The sequence below is a fragment of the Dendrobium catenatum genome, unplaced genomic scaffold (assembly GCF_001605985.2).
Source record: "Dendrobium catenatum unplaced genomic scaffold, ASM160598v2 fragScaff_scaffold_925, whole genome shotgun sequence".
NCBI classification, from domain to species: Eukaryota; Viridiplantae; Streptophyta; class Magnoliopsida; order Asparagales; family Orchidaceae; genus Dendrobium; species Dendrobium catenatum.
The window spans coordinates 462,712-483,192 of record NW_021319387.1 but is presented as its reverse complement, the minus strand read 5'-3'; the positions used below and the strand labels follow the sequence as shown (position 1 = coordinate 483,192).

At 34.7% G+C, this 20,481-nt stretch overlaps 2 protein-coding genes across 3 annotated transcripts in view; one reads left to right on the top strand and one right to left on the bottom strand.

The window, feature by feature from the left end:
- Positions 1-5,642, top strand: part of LOC110106447 (TBCC domain-containing protein 1) — a 45,497-nt gene extending 39,855 nt beyond the window's left edge. The window contains exons 8-9 of the mRNA XM_020836366.2: positions 112-223; positions 5,038-5,642. Of these exons, the coding sequence (XP_020692025.1) occupies positions 112-223; positions 5,038-5,081 (156 nt within the window). The 3' untranslated portion in view covers positions 5,082-5,642. The remainder of the gene's footprint in view (positions 1-111; positions 224-5,037) is intronic.
- Positions 5,643-6,625: 983 nt separating this feature from the next.
- Positions 6,626-20,481, bottom strand: part of LOC110106459 (scyllo-inositol 2-dehydrogenase (NADP(+)) IolW) — a 37,455-nt gene continuing 23,599 nt past the window's right edge. The window contains exons 10-14 of one of the 2 annotated variants that reach the window (XM_020836382.2): positions 19,120-19,208; positions 18,975-19,035; positions 18,703-18,780; positions 18,328-18,438; positions 6,626-6,874 (exon numbers count right to left, since the gene is read on the bottom strand). In XM_020836382.2, the coding sequence (XP_020692041.1) occupies positions 6,743-6,874; positions 18,328-18,438; positions 18,703-18,780; positions 18,975-19,035; positions 19,120-19,208 (471 nt within the window). In that variant the 3' untranslated portion in view covers positions 6,626-6,742. The remainder of the gene's footprint in view (positions 6,875-18,327; positions 18,439-18,702; positions 18,781-18,974; positions 19,036-19,119; positions 19,209-20,481) is intronic. The other variant, XM_020836381.2, reaches the window with a different exon arrangement.

Sequence of the window (20,481 nt, the reverse complement as noted above, 5' to 3'; positions counted from 1 at the left end):
TTTAAAATATTTAAATTTTTTTATGGATGTTTTGATATCTTTCGACCCTCTTATGAATGTACTTTTTGACTCTTGGTTGCTATGCTCACCTTCAAATGAATCATTTTCCAGCTTTTACTTCTGGCTGAAATCCAAAAAGCTATAAGGGATTTGCAAATAGATGATGACAAGAGACGGGAACTAGCATGTGCTCTTCATGTGCATTTCAAGGATTGGTTATATGGTAAAGTTTTCTTATGTTCTACGTTTCTGCACCATTCAACATTTGTTGTCAAAGGTCTCTCATGTACTTGACTAATCTGTTCCTCCTCTAAAAGTGGCCTTCTGAATTTCTTACTTCTATGCCGTTTTAATTGTTTTGTTTCCTTCCTGTTTTGGTTACATTGGAAAATGTTAGTTGGAGTGACTGTAAAGCAGTGTAAAAGGATTATTTAAACCCCTGGTCTCTAGGCCGCATTTAGTGTACATTATTTTGGATACTTAACCTGCATCTCATAGAAGAAGATATTGCATCCATATTTTTTATTCCGAAAAATAATTTTAGGTTAAAGAATCAGTTCATTCAATTAATGCTGTAATCTACAGGAGTTCTATTTACATTGCGCTACAAAATGACCCTTTAATTTTTATAAGCTGAAGAATGTAGAGTTAAACTCAAAAGCTGGCATGCTTTTACTGATTATGTTTAAAACTAAGAAGATTCACTGCTTTTAGAACTAGTTTTTGTAATGGATATAGCAAGCAGCAAGCCACATTAGGCAGATTTTTCAGATGGCCCTATTGTACTTGGGCTATAAATTTTGTCAAATAGCTAGCTCTCAATTGTACTCTAAAAATTAGGTAGAAAGAATCTAAGAAAACTATAAATGTGATTAAGATGTGTCAATCTCCCTGTAAAGATATGGTATGCTGTGTTAAATTCTATTGCATTTATCATGAATCCTGTCATAAACTGGAGGCCGTTTCATATTTAGTTTGCAATTTATGCTAATTGTTTTTTTATATGTTCTTGATATTTGTATGATGGATTGGTGCCAGAAAAATGTTGTTAGAAGCATTAGATATATCTATCTTTTTGAATATTACAATTTTTATGAACTAGATTAATATATATCTAATATGTTTTTGCCTTATAAAGATTATCTCAACTTATAAAATATCGATTTCATCTGATAAGAGTAAAAAAGGATAATCATCATTATAGTTATCCTAATTATTTATGCAATATTAATTTCTTGTGAAATCACTCATGATACGTATATAATGGATTAGTGAGGGGTAATGTTCTTCGTAGATGTAGAAAATTTTCATCTTTAGGAGATGAGGATTCTGTAATGAATGTTAATAGCACTTTTCAACTTTGAAAATATCCAAATTAGGTGCGTTTTATTATTAAAGCTTTAAAGTGTATAATGATAATTGTCATCATTATCATTGTCCAAACTATTTAGGATTGATTTTATGAATCATCCATTATACATATTTAATGAGTGCTACATGAGTATTATTAAAAAAAAAAAAACATTAGCACGTGTTTTTGTTCAACATTAGCTATCTTGTTTGATACTTTTTTGCTAGTTTTATTTATCTATTTGCTTGGTGCGTCTATTGTATCCATTGTGTTTGTACACGTAAATTTAATTTTCACTTTTCTTCTATCACTACCTAAAATTTAAATATTATTCTATCCTTAATTTTATTACACATACATCTAGCATGCTCATTATTAAAACTTGATCCATATAGCATTATGAATCTAATTGCAATTAGGTTAATTTATGTTTTGTGTCTATGATATTCCTAAAACAATATGATGCACATCAATATTTGGTCAATCTGTTAATCCTAATCCCCTTGTTTAGGAAGAACGGACATTTCTAAATAACCTTTGTGTTCAAGTTGGATGTGTCAAACACAAGATGTCTCTGATTCTGACATGCCCTATCACATGTCCAACATGCTAAAGTTATGTTGGAAGCATCTCAATATAAAATTATTTATTTGGACAAGGCATGACCCAATCAGTACATAGCTTGACACGGTGCAAGGGCACATGCATGAGGAACTACTAGCTCATGAGATATCAATACACCACAAAACATATGACAATTGATAATGATTAATGAATGCTAATATTGAAGTGTTATTAACAAATGATAATCGTCACATGCGATAAATCATTTATTTCAATATTAGTAGTGTTTGTTTTTCTTTAATTATTGTTTAGCTTCTTTTGCAACTTTTTAATATTATTTTGAAGACAAGAAAGATGTCAGATGAGTGGAGTATATTTGGTTCATATTTTTAATAATAAAAGTGATGCACAAGAGTGTACTAATTTGAGTTAGGGGTGGGTCGGGTCCGGGTCTAGATTTCTGACATGCTTGTCTACTCAAGTCAGGTTCGAGTCGGGTTAGTTGAAGGCAGTTCAGTTTTGGGTTGGACCCAAACCCGACTTGAAAACTCATTTTGACTCCTACTCAAGTGGATGAGTGGTTTTACACTTAGAGATAGAATGTGAAATAAGTATATGCATGAAAAGATTGGAGTAGCTCCAATGGAAGATAAAATTAGATAGAGCCGTCTTAGATGGTTTCGTCAGATAAAACATCAGCTTCTGATGATTTTGGTTATGAGATTAGATGTGTTAAATCCTAACTATGTTACGAAAGATAGAGGTGGAACTAAAAAGACTTTTGGTCATAAAGTATTAGAAATGATATTTTTTATTAGATTTAAGTAAGGATTTGACTCTTAATAGGACACAATCGAGGAGGGTTCATGTGGTCGACCCCACGTTGGATAAATGCTTGATGTTGTTGTTGTCGTTGTAGCTTCTTTTGTGATGTATATGATACTTCATTGGGTGATGCTTTTAGTAGAAAATACTATAAAGTACATATTTTATATTTAAAATTTTATAAAATATAGCATTGTATCCATGACGTGTCATATCATCATTGGTTGTCAATGTCATCATTTCCGTATTCCTGCTTCATTGCCCCTTCTAAATATTTCTTTCATGTGTTGGTTTTTAAACTTCAACAAAGATCATTCCTATCAAAATCATGCATTTTCCCGAGAACGTTATGTTGTATATCATCTGTTAGCATCAAGATAAACATCACAATACATATTTACTTTTGATTATATAATCCCAATGCGTCTTGCCTAAAATACAAGATGCCCCAGGCAATGTCTACCTAATACCATTTTGTCAAGTAAAAGAAATAGCTATATTGTTTTATAAGCTTTTTTGTTTACCTTACTGATTATATGCAAGTGGAATACATTGAAGAGAATAATATGACAATCATCACATTAAACTAGTGTTTAAAAAGCATGCTTTAAAGTGCAAAAGAATTGCAGTTCATAGCAAAGCGATCTCAAAATGCTCTCAAGCATGACCATCAAAGCATTTGGAGCATGAAACATTCACTCTTGATGTAAAGCATACATTTTATCATGTGCTTGCACGGAAAGCTTATGCTTTAGTTTTTGTGAATTCTGAAAACTCAATTTATCTTCTTTATGCCAACTCTAATCTAGAGCAGATAAGGTGATAATCTATTGATAATGTAGGTTTCTCGTTAAAAAAATATTCAGGAAAATGTAAACAGGAAATATCCCCATGAAAGTCCTGCTAAGATTAAATAGTGGATGATTCAAGAGTTTCTAAAGTAGTTCTTTGAGTTATTTGCCACACCACTTCCTACCCAAAATTGAGTTATCATATCTAAAGATGACGGAATCTCTTTAGTCAGTGATGAAACTTCCAAAATTTAAAAATTATTTGCCCCTAAGCTACCGTGATCCATAAGCACCCTAATGAAGACTTTTTGGGCTGGATTACTATTCCTCCACCTTTCCAATACAAATCAAGGAAAACAGGTGTCTGATTCCTCAGTAAAGCAGCAAGTGATTTCTAGCCTAAGAACAACAATAATTATCTTAAAAGGGCTTACTGGATCCATTTTTTAAGGCTAAACATTCTATATTTTATTTTATTCATCTCGCTCAACTTCCAGCTCACTTGGGCATCAGCCGTTGGAATAGAACTTTTTAGGATTCAGCCCTGGGGAGCCGTCAATTCAGGAAATTCATTTCTTTGCTTTCTTAAAGCAAATGCTTTATTTTTCATTTGTAGAAGTAAATTCCCTTTCAGATTTCTAAATGAGCTTTTTTTTAATTTGAAGCTCAGAGCTGCTGCTCCTCTATAAATATGTTTTGTTTTGCCATAAATAAGGAGATCAAGTTTAGAGTAAGATTCTAGTAATAATGTGCTTCCTGGCTTCCTGCTTCCTTCTTCCTTCTTCCTTCTTTCTTGATGGAAATTGACTAAATTGTCTTGAAATTTAGAAATGCATTTAAGGATTGAAAGCTATTCCTTTTTAACAATAGACTGTTTTAGTTGAGTAGGGATCCATTGACGCAAAATGTATTGAACAAATCATTCATTAGAAGAGTGAGTTTTTTTAAGATACCTTCATAGGCCATATTAAAGGCATCAATTTTGACTCTCTCTCTCTCTCTCTCTCTCTCTCTCTCTCTCTCTATATATATATATATATACTTCAAATATATTTTTCACACATCTTTTTTGTCTTATACCCATTACATTATTTTTTTGTGGCATTTTAATCGTGTCCTCCTAAACAATGTCAGTACCATTTCATTACTATGGAAACTTTAATAAATGGAAGTGCCCATGACCGTTTATTGAGGCTGATAATGGTGGACATGTTAAAGGCTTCCCTCCATGCAGTGAAGAATAGGGGTAATCTTTAACCTATGCCCGCTTCTACTGAATAGTGATACGAGCATCCTAGGCGCATTTCATGTTATTTACATATGAGAGCAAACTAATAAATCTGAATTTCCCTTATTATGCATTCAATTTGTTAAATTCTTCAAATTTTTTTACTTTTTTTGGCAAAAACATGTAGGTTTATTGGGTTTCATTATCTCAAATTGCCTAATTGCATTTAATTCCTTGTAATCAAAACACATCTCAGTTTTGGTTTATGTGCTTTGCAGCTTCAGGCAATATACGCCAACTCTACTGCTTACAGGGAGATTGAAGCTGATCAAGTGTTTCCAAGACGATCCGATTCTCTCTTTGGTTAGAGCTGTCTATCCCCATTCATCAGTGTCATTTGCTGGCAACAACTTTATTTTGCACTAAATCTGAGTTCTCAATTTTGGGTGTTGTCAGTGGACAAGCCGTGTGAATATGCTATATTTGTCCCCTGTAGTTAACTGTATTATTAATCTTGTTCTAGGCATTGCAGATATTTTCCTCTTTTGTATTTTTCTTCTTGGGGGTGTAATCTAGGTGGTCTTTGTTCGATGGGATAGATTTGTTTGGAGCAGGGAAATAAAAGAAAGTTACGTGATCCTTTGAAGTGGGCTGCCATACATACCCTAGTTGAGTTTATGCTTTTAAAAGCCTGTTCGTTAGTTTTCAGGTTAAGGATAGTTTGTTGAATTGCTTGAAATGTATGGTAATATCTTTCGTAATGCAAAAACAGCTTGTATAGAGTATTATTTGAGGTGTCATGCCTGCTTGTAATGACAGTAAATCATTGTATTTCAACTTCATCTTTCTGCTTCAGACCAGAAATAGCGAGTTTTTTGCATAATTTTTAAAATCCTTGCAGTGGTTTCACTTGTGGTTTAATTTAGATAGATTTAACGCAATTAGCTTGCTGCAGGAATTTGTTTTTTGAAGGTATTGTGTTTTGGAATTGACCGGCCAGTTTGATTGAGTCTTTGTGTTTATGTTTGGTGCCTACGATTGGCTCACCGCTGATCTCAATTTGATGCAGGTCAGATTTGATTTCAGTATCATGATAATTTTCAAAGATTTTTATCGGTTAATTTGTTACCCATAATACACTAAATTAGTTTGATTTGTGGATTGTATTACCTTATATTTAATTTAATATAAAGAGCTTAATGTATTTTACAAAGGATGGGCTCGATAGTTATGTGCTTTGGTGCCAAGGATGACTTTCACCTGTTAGGTAGCTGTGTCAATTCTGGTCAACAGATTAGGTTCGGGCTGAATCCGACTTGATCAGGCCGTAAATAGACCCGACCCGTGCGGGCTACTGAGTTGGCATGACCTGACCAGTGAATAGCTATGGAGCATACAGGTTCACCGAGTCTGGCAGAGTGGCTGCATCGATAGCAGACTAGCACCCAATGGCAACGAGTGCGACGTACGAGATGGATCGGGGAAGAAGATTACACAAGTGAGACTGAGCGGGCTGGACTGACGGTGGTGACACGCCGACATTTGACGCGGATTGGCAAATGCGACCCGACGTTGCAACCTCTGACGCGATGCCTGTCCTAACACGTGATGACCAAATTGGTCAATCCATGTTGACTTCAGGTTGTCAGGTCAACCTGAACCTGATCTATTTTCAAACGGGTTAAAAATCCAAATTCAGACCAAACTCGTTTCACAAACTGGTTGATCCGAACCTGAATTTTTCCGAATCAAATTTTAGGTAGTGTCAACTTTTGACACCCGTACTACTAGGACAATCAGAGAAGATGGTGCTTTATTAGATATATATGAATTGATTTTACTAAATTCTGTTTGTCCCATTAACATATATATATATATATATATCACTTAGGTTGATTCATAACATTCAATTCTCATGGAAGCAGCAATTTTTTTGGTTCGGCAAATAATAAACTCATACAATTTCATATCTAATTTAATGAATCAGAACCTCTTCACATGAGTAAGAGCTCCATTCTTGCTGCTTGATTCGAGCATGGCTTCCAAAACGGCAACGTCTCTAACACCCTCTAAATATGAACTACGAGGCTCAGCTTCGGGCCTTGTTGTTGTGTACTGCAAACAAAAAAAAAATGGAAGCAAATAATTAGAATAGGTTATTCATAAAGTAAACAATCTTCAAAAGTTTTATGATAGATTATTCATGAGAAATATTCAGTCCAATCGCATTTTATACTATGCATCTGTAATCTTACTATGCGCAATTTTGTTCACTCTTATGTGGGGGTATTAAATGAGCCAAAGCTAGGTAAATTCAAGTGTTATTCGCTGCAGCGTAGTACGTAAACAAGGTATATTTTTATGTTCATATTTGGTTCGTTAATTTATCAAGTAAAGTGGTATTCGCTGCAACAGATTGCTGCTGGCAACAATGGTGGCAGGTGGAGGCAGCTAGGGGCGATGGAAATGGATGATGGGCGGCAGTGGGAGATAGGTGGTGGCGGCTGGTGAAGGAGGTCAAGCGAGCTTGTGTAAATAATTTTCACTCAAATTTTGACAAGTTTAGTTTATCTTAAAAATGAACTAAAATGAAACTACCTCAAAAAAGAACTAAAATGATTTACACTACATTCACTTTACTTTGCATTTCTTTTTCTTCCGACCAAACATCTTCAAACCCTTGCATTTGAAATACTTTACACTCATTTTACTTCCAATCAAATAGCCCTTGAGTTTGATGTGTATTCACATAAGTCGTTTGTTTGATGGGATCCATGCCATGAAAGATGTTCATTGACCATCGTGTGACACATTGGTAACACATGGAATAAGGGGAGGTAAGATTAATGGCACAAGCTTGATATTTGACATAATTAAGCTTGAGCAGCTGCTTACACCGCCTAAAGTGAATGTTGCGTTGGTTAGAGATTATAAGAGACCTAAAAAGGAGATGAGATGAGCTTGGAGAAAGACTTAAAGAATTTACTTGAATTTTGGGTATGTAACAACATTTCATTTAATATAGAAAGCAAGTGTTATTGTCTCGTATTATAGCATTGATTTAAATGATATGAGTATGCAAAGAAATTTCTTTTATGTTATGTGATATGCAAGTGAAATTCTACACATATTCTACACTAAATGAAACTATTCCTATGATATTATATATGCTTATTGCTTTTTGTATTGATATGTATATGTTTATTGCTTTGCGCACTGCTTGTCATAAATGAAATGCATTGATATGCATATGTTAAATGATTTGCGCATTGCTTATGATATCTCATAAAAATTTAATGGCTCTTGCCATGAATGCCATCAATCACCAAGGAAAAGTCTAAGTATAACTCTTCCTTGTGAGTCTCCTCAATGTGTAAATGAGAAGAAGAGTAGAGAGTATTTTTTCTTGCAGTAGATTAAATTTATCTTAATCAGATTTTCCCTGATGTTAGATTAGGGTTTATTTTATATATAGAGCACAAGTCACCATAGTTATTTACTATTGGAAGCCAATGCATGAAGACTATAACTAGATGTTATGAACTTTTCAAAGGATTTTTTTTTTTTAGCGGGGGTATCTATCAGCTGTCACTCCAAAAGGAGCGCTTCGCGGCGTAACTAATCCCTCGGCGGAACCTAGTGAGGCCATCCACCGGCATCGGACTCGCACTTGCATCACTGAAGAGGCGAGGCCGTAGTAGGGGGGATTCGAACCCGAGATGGAACCGTGCTCGCCGACCAACCACCCTAAGCCCCGGTGAGTTTTCAAAAGATTTTAGTCACATCCTAAATTAAATCTAGGTCAGCACTTATGTTAAAAAGCCTACAAATCAAAATAAAAATGCTCACTAAAAAATCATAATACAAAAAACACATGTTTTAAACGTGCTTCAAGTCAAGTTAAAACTTATGAAAAATTAATGTTCACAATATGTTCTTCTTATATCTAATACCTCTGAAACACAATTGGTCATACTTTGTGCCTCTAAATCATTCAATGAAAGAAATAACTAACCTTCTGTTAGTGAATGACTTTATATCGATCTCAAAAGTACATATTTATCAAACTCATCTTGCCATTATGACCCATGATTGTTAATCAAACTCCCTGAATGTTACGACTAAAAACCCGTGATGTTGGAAGATGGGGCCAAAACCTTATGATTTTGATCCTACATGCATTCCCCAACCATTCTCCATCAATTAAATTAAAGCCTATGTATTAAATCTAGCCTTAAAATTAAACCTAACCAACCTCCCTAATAAAGAGTGCTCTCTCATGAACAAAAAAAGATAATTAACTATAAGGATTTGCTCCTACCAGAATCTTAATAAACCCTTGACATAACATACATAAAAGTTTTGTTTAAATAAATCTAATTTGTCTCAAGAGAGAATAAAGAATTACTACCTGATTTTCTATTACATATCAAGGAAGCTAGAGGGAGGACATTGATCACTTGGTTTTATCTCTAGGGTTGCAAATGAATCGAGCGTTTGACGAGCTACTTGTGGCTTGGCTCGAGAAGAGCTTGTTCATGTTCGTTTGATAAGTTAAATGAATGTGGGCTCCGAAAATTCGACCCCGGCCTTCGCCCGATGTTGCTTTTATTTCGGGGGATTTTAATGAATTAAGTTCCGGGGTAAATTTTGAAAAGGCAGATGAGTTTGTAGATAAGACACTACCAAGAGATTTCGCCCTCATTTTGCGAGGACTTTATGATATGAGTTCTGGTTTCCTATAGGCGCAAGCCCCTATAGTTAATTATCCCTCCCGATAATAAGAGAGATCTTTCGATTAAGGCTAGTCGTCAATCAGATACGTAGAGATGTGTGTTATCTGGCATTTAGTAGCAGCAAGGGCATATGTATTTGAAAATTTTGGATGTTTGAAAATCTGGGTTGAGACATTTAAGAAGTTTGATATTTAAGATTGAAAATTTTCACCATCTTGCACTTAAAGCGGATGGTGGGGGAATGGATGATGGACCCGATGAAGATCCCATGTTCCGTCATCCCGGGCCATCGTGGTCCCTGGTCTACTTAGTCAGAGGAGATAGTCGACCCAACCTGACAGAAAGATCCTTGTCAGCAGCAATGGATTGCTTCGTCCAAGGGGACCTTATAGATCTGAGGTGAATGTTTATCTAAGGGGACAAATTTGAATCCACCTTAGCTAACAGAGGGATTTGTGACCTATCGATCATATCCTATTGATTCATATCTCAAGGATTTGATGCCACTAAGAAACGTATTGGCTCTGGCCATAAACGATATTTCATGGTGACATTTGGCAGCAAAACCACTTGGTTCAGAGGGCCCTGGGTCATAACGATTTATCCTGCGGTGCCATAACTGCCGGTCAGAGGACACGTACCACGTCCTTATTGGTAGCAGATTGTTTGAGAATGGATCCTAGTGATATTTTCGATTAGGCATTAACTCTTTGTGAGCCAAAGTAAATTTTAATTTGTCCATCCTGGCAAACTACTGCGGAGGGTGGATGGAATTTTCTTTAAGCGCTTGAATGGTTGAATTTTGATTTTAAATATCTAGATTTTTGAGATTTTTATGGGTATTTGAATAGATCTTAGAAGACATTTGAATACTTGGAATTAACCCCTCCGGTTAAGATTTTCTTCAACACGACCATCATCGGGGTGAAAGAGTTTATTTCCCTTTGTTGATTGAACATTGTCGACTCTGTCAGTTTGCCGACAGAGAATTGAGTTTCATAGGTTTTATGTCTTTATTAGTGAATTCTCTTGATTATAGGCCTTGAACGCCTAATATGAATGCATTTAAACAAATATACCGGTCACCACAACTGTATATTTATTTGATGGTTCGAACCATGTCGATTCTTATTGATCCGTAAAGGAGGATCGGGTTCGAACTTGAATTCACTTATTAAACCGCTCAAAATCCCTAGATGTCACGTCATGTGTATACTTATAACACGCTCGTCGGAGCCCATGCGGTTTTCGTGATTGCACTTACCCATTGTGTACCTATGTGTATACAAACTACGGTGCATGTGCGGGGGCATTTTGGACATTTGACGATCTTCTACGATAGATCGTAGAAGTTTGCATCTGTTATAGCCTCCTTATACTTGCCCGTAAACAATATGCTGAATGTATGAGTGTATGCCTATATTTGTAGAGAATCCATCACTTTTACCTCATTTCTATCAATGTTACTTGTAATTGAATTGCCAATTACATTTGTATTGATTTCAAGCACACCATAACATTCAATATGCATTGCTTGTTAGTTGGACCATTGCATGCATTTTCAGTATTCTGTGAGCAAGTTACTTTGAACGTAGATCTCCTACCATCATCTTCGTTGTAGTCATTTGCCCCTTTTGTTCGTAAATGACATTTTGCATATTATAGAGGATCTATAGACACTTTTGTTTGCTACATACCATCTGGTGTTCTCTTGCAATGGATCGATGTATCTACTCAACATTGAAGGGCGATTGATTGTAATAATGTCATAGCATTCATTGCCTTATGCTATGGCAGCTTATAAATGTATAGGTATCATGATAATCCCCCATTCTTGTTAGCAGGTGTTAGTGTTCATCATATGCTGCAATGTATGTATTATCCTCTTCTTTGCACATTACTCATCGTATTCACCAATAACTCCCTTCATTAGTGCTTTCAAGTCTTCTTTAAATGAACTCATGGACTAATTGACATAGACATCACAAGCTCTATGTTGTTTGTGCCATTCCCTCAGTGGATCCGTATATCCATCAGGAGCCTTTCCAGTGAATTAACGTTGTCATCGTGTGTTATATATGACCACTTATATGTAGCTTGCTATAACTACTATGAACCCCCTTGCATCATGAGCAGCTCTTTATATTGCAAATTCTTTGATCCATGCATGTAGACAATTCACACTCATCAGACGCTTCTTTTCATATATGCATGTGACATATATGTCTTTCACGAATTAACCAGCATTATTGGTATGCTTGATATTTTTTCCACATTTTTCTTTCATTTGTTCACAGGTATGCTGCATTCATTGCCACTCCCTGACCTATGCTTGCAAGACTTATTATACCATATCACATGTTGATATTGAATGCCCGATGTTGCTGCATTTGCTAGTGTATTGATTTTCAACATTCGTTGGAGGCTATTATGTTTGCTTTGGTTAGTACCAATTGTAGGGATGTTGTAGCATTCATTTCATAGCCCTTGGGTTCATTTGTATGTTGGCAAGCTGTTGTATTCTCTTGTCACCCCTCACAGAAAACTTAAGAATATTTTGTGTGTCCACTTGTATATCTTTCTTCTATTAACTATGGGGGAATCATACTCCAACTTGCACTCATTTGTAGATCGCTTGGAATTTCCCAAATGTTGTTTCATAAAATCAAAGTATGGTGCCAAGTGTTCCACTCAATTTTTTTTTATGTTCCATTCAAATTTAAATTCTTCGAATCATCATATATCATTTGCACTTGTTTGCATGTTGATGTTTGTTGCATTCATTATACATCCTTGTGGCTAATGCATTTGTCTCAAATCAACTGATTGCATGAGTTTCATAATCACTTGTGAGAGAAATATCTCACATATGAATTGTAATATTCATTAGAGTATCCTTGTATATCTACTTGTAATTTGGATAATACATTCTTATTAACCAATGATGTCATTTGGGTTATTGTTGCTCAATCAATGTTCAAGTTCTACTTAAGGTTGTATAGTTTGAGTTCAATGTCCACAAGTGCATACTTCAAGTTTAAGTTCATGTCATTCAAGTTTAATTCGTCGTCATCCATTGTACGAGTTTCCTGTGGTCCAACTCAAGTTTGAATTTTATTTTCATTTGTTTCAAATCCAAGTCCATGTTCAAGTTTACAAGTTCAAATTTAATTTTGAGTTCACTTCATTGTTCAATGTCAAGTTCCTTGAGTCATGTTCAAGTCATGGTTCACTTCAATTTCATTTTATTTTAGGTCCAAAAATTTATTATTAGTCACTTGCATTATGCTCAAAAGTCCAAGTACAAGTCCCCCGTCAGTGTAAATTTCGGCAGCCTACCGACGTCTCTCCCGTTTAGGGGAAAAACTAAGAGGCAACCTTCCCCTCCACGTTACATGAGCGCTTCAGGTAGATGTCGGGTGACACCACGACTGTACTTTCTTCAATACCCAAGACGCTATATGAGTGCTTAGTGGTCTTTGGTACCTGTTGAAAAGAGCATGACATTTCCTAGTGGTCTTTGATCCTCCAAGCTTGGGGTCTTCAAGGAAGTTGGGCACGAAAACACCACAAATTCAGAGAGCTTTAAATCAACTCAATCGATCCATCATATAGTGGTAAATCCTAAACCCTAGGAATTTTTATAGGTTCTTAAATAACTCATGGAATATTGCATCAAATGGCTTAAAAATAATCCCCCATTCTTTCCTAGATCTAATTATATCTCTTTCTAAAATTTGAAACTATTTCATTCAGTATTTTGAGAGAACGAAACATAAAAATGGGTTTAGGGTGTTCGGATGACTGGAGGAGGAAGACGATTTCGTAGTTGTTAAATCTATTCTTTATAGATCAACGGCTACAATTAACCCTGCTTTATAACTCGTTTCAATCCCTCGAAACCGCGGTTGGTCAGAACCCCGCCAGGCCAGATCTGAGCCATTGATCCAAATCGCGGTACCCTTTGCCACTGTTCGATCATTCCAGGTCGTTTTCAATACCGCGGGTTGGATCCCGACCGTCGGATCTCCTCTGTGATCGATCCAACGGCTATGTCGCTGCCGCTGGTTAAGTGACGGGCCCCACTTGACCGCCGCCGTCCGCGTGGATGTCCCCACGCGCGCCGCGTGTCCAGGTCAACACCGACATTTGACCAGGCTTTTAAAACCCTAAAATAAATCTAGAAAATCTCCCGAACTTCAAAAATTCACCAGAATTTTAATTCTCATCCATTTTTGGAGTTCTTGGGCTCGTTTTGTTTATATTTTCAAGTACTATATTATAAAAATTATTTTGAGTAATATTTTATTAGTAATTTCAATAATACAAAAAAATTTGTTTTATTTTTAAATAGAAGTATATATATTATTTTGAGCTGAGCTTTGGCAGAGATGTAATAGGGTCTAATATTGGTCTACTGTAATTTTCTCAAGTCCATTTGATGCATATATCTGGGGTATTTGAATTTACTAAAGTCTTGGTCATGATTTGACCCAAACTTTTGTAAATTCAAATATAATCCAAATTAAATCCAATCATAGCATGTTAGGGTTCTATGGAATCAGTGTTAAGTCTTCCTTCCAGTGAAAATAGGTTTAGACCTTGATCATGTATAGTTTAGTTAAAATTTACCTTTAATATCATGCTTGATTTAGTTTAAATAATTAATGGCACTTTTATTTGTTGGATTCATGATTGCTTTGGTGTGATTACAATTAGTGTCCAAGGGTTAGTGAACATGATTTGCCATCCTATAGCCTAGTGACATTAAGGGACAACAATTAAGGTCGTGTATTAGTTAATTTAGATACATCTAGGTAAACTTCACACATCCCTTTTGGGATGAAATTCAAACATAGAAAACTAGTGTCATAAACCCCTTGATCTAATTCACCTTGATTGGACATTAATTGATCTTATAACAACTAGTAGATTTAGGTGACCCTTCTTCAAGGATCTTCTTCTTTTGCTTCAATAAATCCAAATAAATCAAATAAAAATTCCTAAAAAATTAAAATCAATCTCAATAAACTCCAATCAACTTTAAATCAAACTTTCAATCATTAAAACTTAAAATAAAGGCCTAAATTTTATTAAATCTAAGTCAACCCTTAATTAAACATTAACTAAATAAATATCTTAAAATTCATGTAAAATTCCAATAAATATCAAAAATATAAAATAAACCCATTTAAAATCAAATCAAACCAGAAACGTATTAATTTTAATTTTAAATAATTTTATAATAATAAAATTCATTAATATTCGATAAATGATTAAAGATTCTAAATATTATAATAAAATACATTAGGATTTAAATTAAATTTTAACTCATTTAAATTAAATTAACTTGATAATTTGATTGATTAATCTTAATCAATCAAATTTGATCATTAATTTGGATTTAATGGGTTAAGGCCTTAATGCCTAAAGCTTGATTCCTTTTGGAGGGCTTTAGTCATTTCGATTTTAAAAGGCCTTTTAATACACTTAAATAACCAAAAGATCTCCTATGTATTGTGCACGACTCCTTTTAGTAAGGCACTAATACATTTAAATTTAGAGATCTTCAAATAAATATAATAACACACCGACCTTATGTAACATATACGACCCCTTAGGGAATGTATGTTACATTGCATTTATAAGGTCCCTTTTTCCTCTCTCTAATGAAATTTTGGGGATTCTCGAATGAACACTTATCTTCTTTATAAGATGAGTGTACATTTTGAAAGTCCTAGAACTTATAAATTGATAACTTCCTGCACTTAGGGAGTTATCAGTTTATAAGTTCTTTAAAATTAAATCAAATAACTCTAACTTCTAAAAGTTGAATAAATTAAAATTCAAATACACTTTACTTAAATTTCAATTAAATTCTCATTTGTCCTTTAATAAATAAACTTTAATAATACATGCAATTCAAACAATAATTCCTATAGGACCTATCCAAGCCACACGACCTCTTTCACACACTTAGATGCTTGCTAGGACAGCCAACTCTAACCTAGGCTAGGCCGGTGGTTTGTTGTGGTTTATTTGCGGGTGTCTTGCCTAGAGGGCACCCATATGTGTTTGCTTACTTTCCTGTACCTCATAGCATGCATATTTATTTTTCTGTAAGTGCACCAAAGAGTGGAGTGAATAAGTGAGGGTCATGTACTTTACTTTTCTATCTTTACTTTCCTGCATTTATAACTCTTCACAACGCACTCATAGCATGCATAATTATATAACTGCTTTTATTTTCTTGCTTTTACTTACCTGCAAAGTAGAATGTTCTTAGGATCTGATGTACTTATAAAAATAAATATAAATTTTATTTTTTTTAGATCTGTTGTATATAGATTGAGTCTTTAAAGTGTCTGGAGTCTGTAAAAGAATTGAAAATAACTGCTTATACATATACAAATGGGGCTCCAAAAAGTAATACCCTCCACAAGGAGGATGTTCTTTTTTGGGATTCCATAGAAGATTTGGAGCCTGAAGACCATAAGCAGTTATATTTAATTCTACTCTTTTATAGGCTTAGAACCCAGGTTTGTTGTCGGTGGGGCCTGGCCACCTTTACTTTACTGCAGACCCTGGGATGTACTTTATAAATTTGATATTAATAAAAGTCAGCTCTTTCATATACAGAACTGTTCATGCATCATTAGCATTCGTGTAGATTTCAATTTTTCGTAAGCATATTCTATTGCATTTGATTTAAATTCTTTAACCATTCCTTGATTCTTAGGATAGAGCTACCTTAAATCTTGCATTTATCGGCGAATTGTTGTGATTAGGATTGTTAGCTGGCAACCCACTCTAGGCAGGTGGTAAGTCCAGAATGTATACACCCTCTCCCTGCACATTCTTCCTTCTAATCAAATCTAAACTCTTCCAAATTCAGTGTTAACTTTATAATCTAAAACCTGATCATGAAAATTTAAATTAGCTCAAATGTTTAGTTAAATTTATATATAATTTTGAAATTAATTAGTCTTCATTTAAATCGAGAGTATTCTCTTAGGAGATGTAATTAATTATAGGGGCTTGCCCCTATAGGGAGTCTAAATCCCAGAATAATCTAAACCCTGCCTTAATTTTCTTTCTGGGGTAGGGGAAAGATCTGTGGACGTAGATCGTTCGCTTTATCTATATTTTAAAATTTATTTCCATAATCAAAGAATAGGTAGATAATTAATCTGCTTTCACAGGCAGGTTAAATATCTTCTATATTTGATTATGAAAATAAGCTCATAATTCATTAGTCTAATCGGGTCGATAGGATATTATACTCGTCATCCTTCGGGATGATTTGTATATTCCCTATGCTGCACTTGATTAGAAAAATGAATTATAGTTTTCTTTTTTTTAGATCAGTAGAAGGACATTAGTCTACTCCTCGGGGTGGTATATTGTCTGACTACGTGGATTTGATTGAAAGAAAATATTAAAATATAAATAAAGCGAATCGCGTGAGAATTTATTTATTTATAAAATTACAAAAGCATTTTCTTCAAATTAATAAATAAAATATTTTCTCACAAGTAGGTCTCTCTCTCTCTCTCGATCGGAGGAAACAGGAGGTCGGGAGGCTCGGCAAGGTGTAAAAGGTTGGATGGAGAAGGGGGTCCGGATGCTAAGGGGGTTTGCGGCTTCTAAAGGGCGGCAAGAGGCAGGAGTTTGTGAGGGAGATCCGAAGCAGTGATGGGAGCTCAGTCGCATGGGAGAGTGGATTAGCAGCCCAAAGGCTTCATTTCATTCGCCTTTTAAAGAACAAGGCAGAGGCGGGCTCGAGGTACACATGCGACGACTGCAACGGCGCCGTTTACACAATGTATGGGCGACTGTATGCACACGATTTTGGTAGGATATGGGAGCAAGTAATGATTTAGCAAAAATTATATTATTATTTTTTTATTCCCTTTTGGTTGTAGGCTATGGGCCAACAACGAACGAGCTTGAAAAACTTAGCGTTCTATTCATTTATGTTCATTGACAGTATTATTTAACGCTCATAAACAAGCTTGTTAAGAAGCTCGATTAAAACTCGACTAAGAAATTTGATTATAATTGTATTAAAGTATTAATCATGAAATGAACCGAACATGAACCAAATATGAACAACCATTAATTTAAACCAACCAAGCTTGAACACAAACAAAAAAGCTCAAATCAAGCTTGAACAAGATGATAATAAATGAACTCAAGCATGAACAAGCACATACTTAATTCGGTTCGGTTCGTTTGTAGCCCTATTTATCTCTCTGACATCCAACACATTGCCCATGATCTTTCTAGACAGGTGCAACACATCTTACTATCTAGAGGTGACTTATTACCCTTAGGGAAATGGTGCATCACCATATCTATCTATTGCATCACTTCAATATCATCCCGTGAGCTGCAACATGACAAATTACAGTGCATCTTTATTTTATTTTATCGAGATTTAAGTTGTAATTTTAGTATGAATTTATGTATAACCCTTCTCTATGAATATGGGTTTTATGGCTTGTAATTAAAGAAATTATGAATGAATTATCAATTTCATTTGAAAAGACACCCTTATCTATTCTCTCTCCCCTCTCCCATCTCAATAACTTTTCCTTCTCTCAGTTTGGTAAGGATTGAAATCATCTCTCCCGTTGCCTGCATCTGCATGCATCCCGAGACTTTGTATGGATTTCTATTTCCCAGTTTTTATAAAACACAAAAGTTAAGGATATGAAATAAATTAAAGTTTGGATAATATTATTAATTTGGCTAATTGTTATAATAGCCAAATCAATTATTCTTAATCCTATCATTAAACCATATGACTAGCTACAAAAACAATCATACCTTGTTAGTAGCCTGCTTTATGTCATGAACAAAAGCTTTCAATTCTTCATGCACCCCACTGAACGGGTGGAAAGCTCTTTCACATAAGCCGTCTGTTGTATTGAAGAGAACCTGTACAACATCCAATGCCATGGCTTAATCAATTGCTTTGATAGATGCTCCTTGAAATCAATCAAGAAAAATCATTAATCCCAACTAAGAGTTAGGCTTCGTTTGGCCCCAAACTTTCTTACTGCTTCTTAAAATAGCTTTTTAGTACAAAAAATTTATGGGACCTGACAATGGCAATGTTGCTTTAAGAAGCAGTAAAAAAGTCGTCCCAAACAAAACCTTAATATTTGTAGAAAACGGCGCAATTAACCAGGTATATTCTACCGTGTATCCGTGCCTTCCATTCTCAATCCCACGTTCAATTTGCAGTGTTCCTTTTGTGCCGTCAACTCGCCAATATATCTGAGGACAACTTCTGTACAAAGTTAATATATCTTTTTAATAGCTAAATTTCATTCAGCAGAAAAATATTTAAAAAATGTATCATGGCTTATTGGTATAGTTAATAAAGCTTTCTAGTAAGTAAGCATTTTACAAATAATGGGAAGATATTTATTCAGCATACTTATTCCATCAATGCCTGGAACATAATTCACCTTTGGTGATGGTGATGACACTGCCATTACGAAAACGCCAGCACATCCATTTTCCAATTGGCTGCATATAAAAATTTTTGTAATGCAATTTGTTAGAATAATAATGAGATCAACCTTTTCAAATAACTGTGAGAAGAAGACTCACAAAAGGGAACATAGATTATCAGGAGGTGGCAAATTTGTATCAACATGTCGAGCAATAGCTGAAACAGTGGCAATTTCACAACCAACAAGCTGAGATAATCAGGAAAAAATTACTTCTGTTAGTAGGGAAGCGTCTAGCTTTAGTCTTGGTTATGACTGATGCTGCCATTATCTGGCTATAAGAAGAAACATGAAATGAGAATGATAACACAAAACTGATCTGAATATTTAAGTATCCAACTAAATAATTTGATATCAAAGTGCATGATAAGGCCATATAACCCTTAGGCATCTCATTGAGTTAAAATACATACCCTACCATATCAGCTCACATTATATTCTCCTTGCCTCCCTGGAGATCCAAAAAGAATCTAAGGCTTCGTTTGGGACGGCTTTCTTTCTACTTCTTAAAATATCTTTCTAATACAAATTAAAAATTTTTGTACTAAAAAACTATTTTAAGAAGCAGAAAGAAAGCCGTCTCAAACGAAGCCTAAATTAGAACTTGCAAAGTTGCATGAATCATTATGTACATCAGTTGTAGCTTTTTTAAGTTATGGAGTTGACTCAGCTTGAGGTTGGTTGACTTGCTATTTTTATAATGATATGAGAATCAGAGATCTCAAAATAGATAACCTGCTATCCCATGTTTTCCTAGCCAATTTAAATACACTTGCGTTCTGTTCATCCTAGCCGAGTTGCTGTGTTAGTTCAAGCTTTGGAAGGCAAGGGGGCTTTCACATGGGTATGCTTTAGAATATACCGATTCTGAAGCCCAACTTTCTTGGTTTCAGCTTTGAAATTTATTGGTTAAACAACGTTTACAAAGCTTGTTGCGTGAAGGTTCAAGATTCTTGTAAATATTTCCTCTTACAAGTTTGTTAGTTTCATATATGTCAATGGTGCAAGATGACGTGCATCATGGCGCATGACCTGATGCAGCATACTAGTTCAAAATAGCATGTACTATTTGCGTCATATATGAGCAATAACATAAGGCGCAAATAGCATGCCATTTTTTTAGTGTTATAAATTTAAAATTTTAATTTATGTAAAAATTTATTAAGTTCATAGTTGTCTTGAATTCTTACATTTCTTACATAACAAATAGGCTTTAAAAAATTATTATAATATTTTGAATTTTTACTGTTTTAGTCATGGATGTTCTCACTAGATATTTACAAGAGGATGTACCTTAATGTATGCTTTTTGCTGATGATATTCTTCTTATTGATAAGACTAGAGAGGGAGTTGAAAGTAAACTTGAATTATGGAGGTCAACATTAGAGACTAAAGGTTTTCGCTTGAGTAGATCTAAAACGGAATATATGAAGTGTAATTTTAGTAGTAATAGACCTAATGA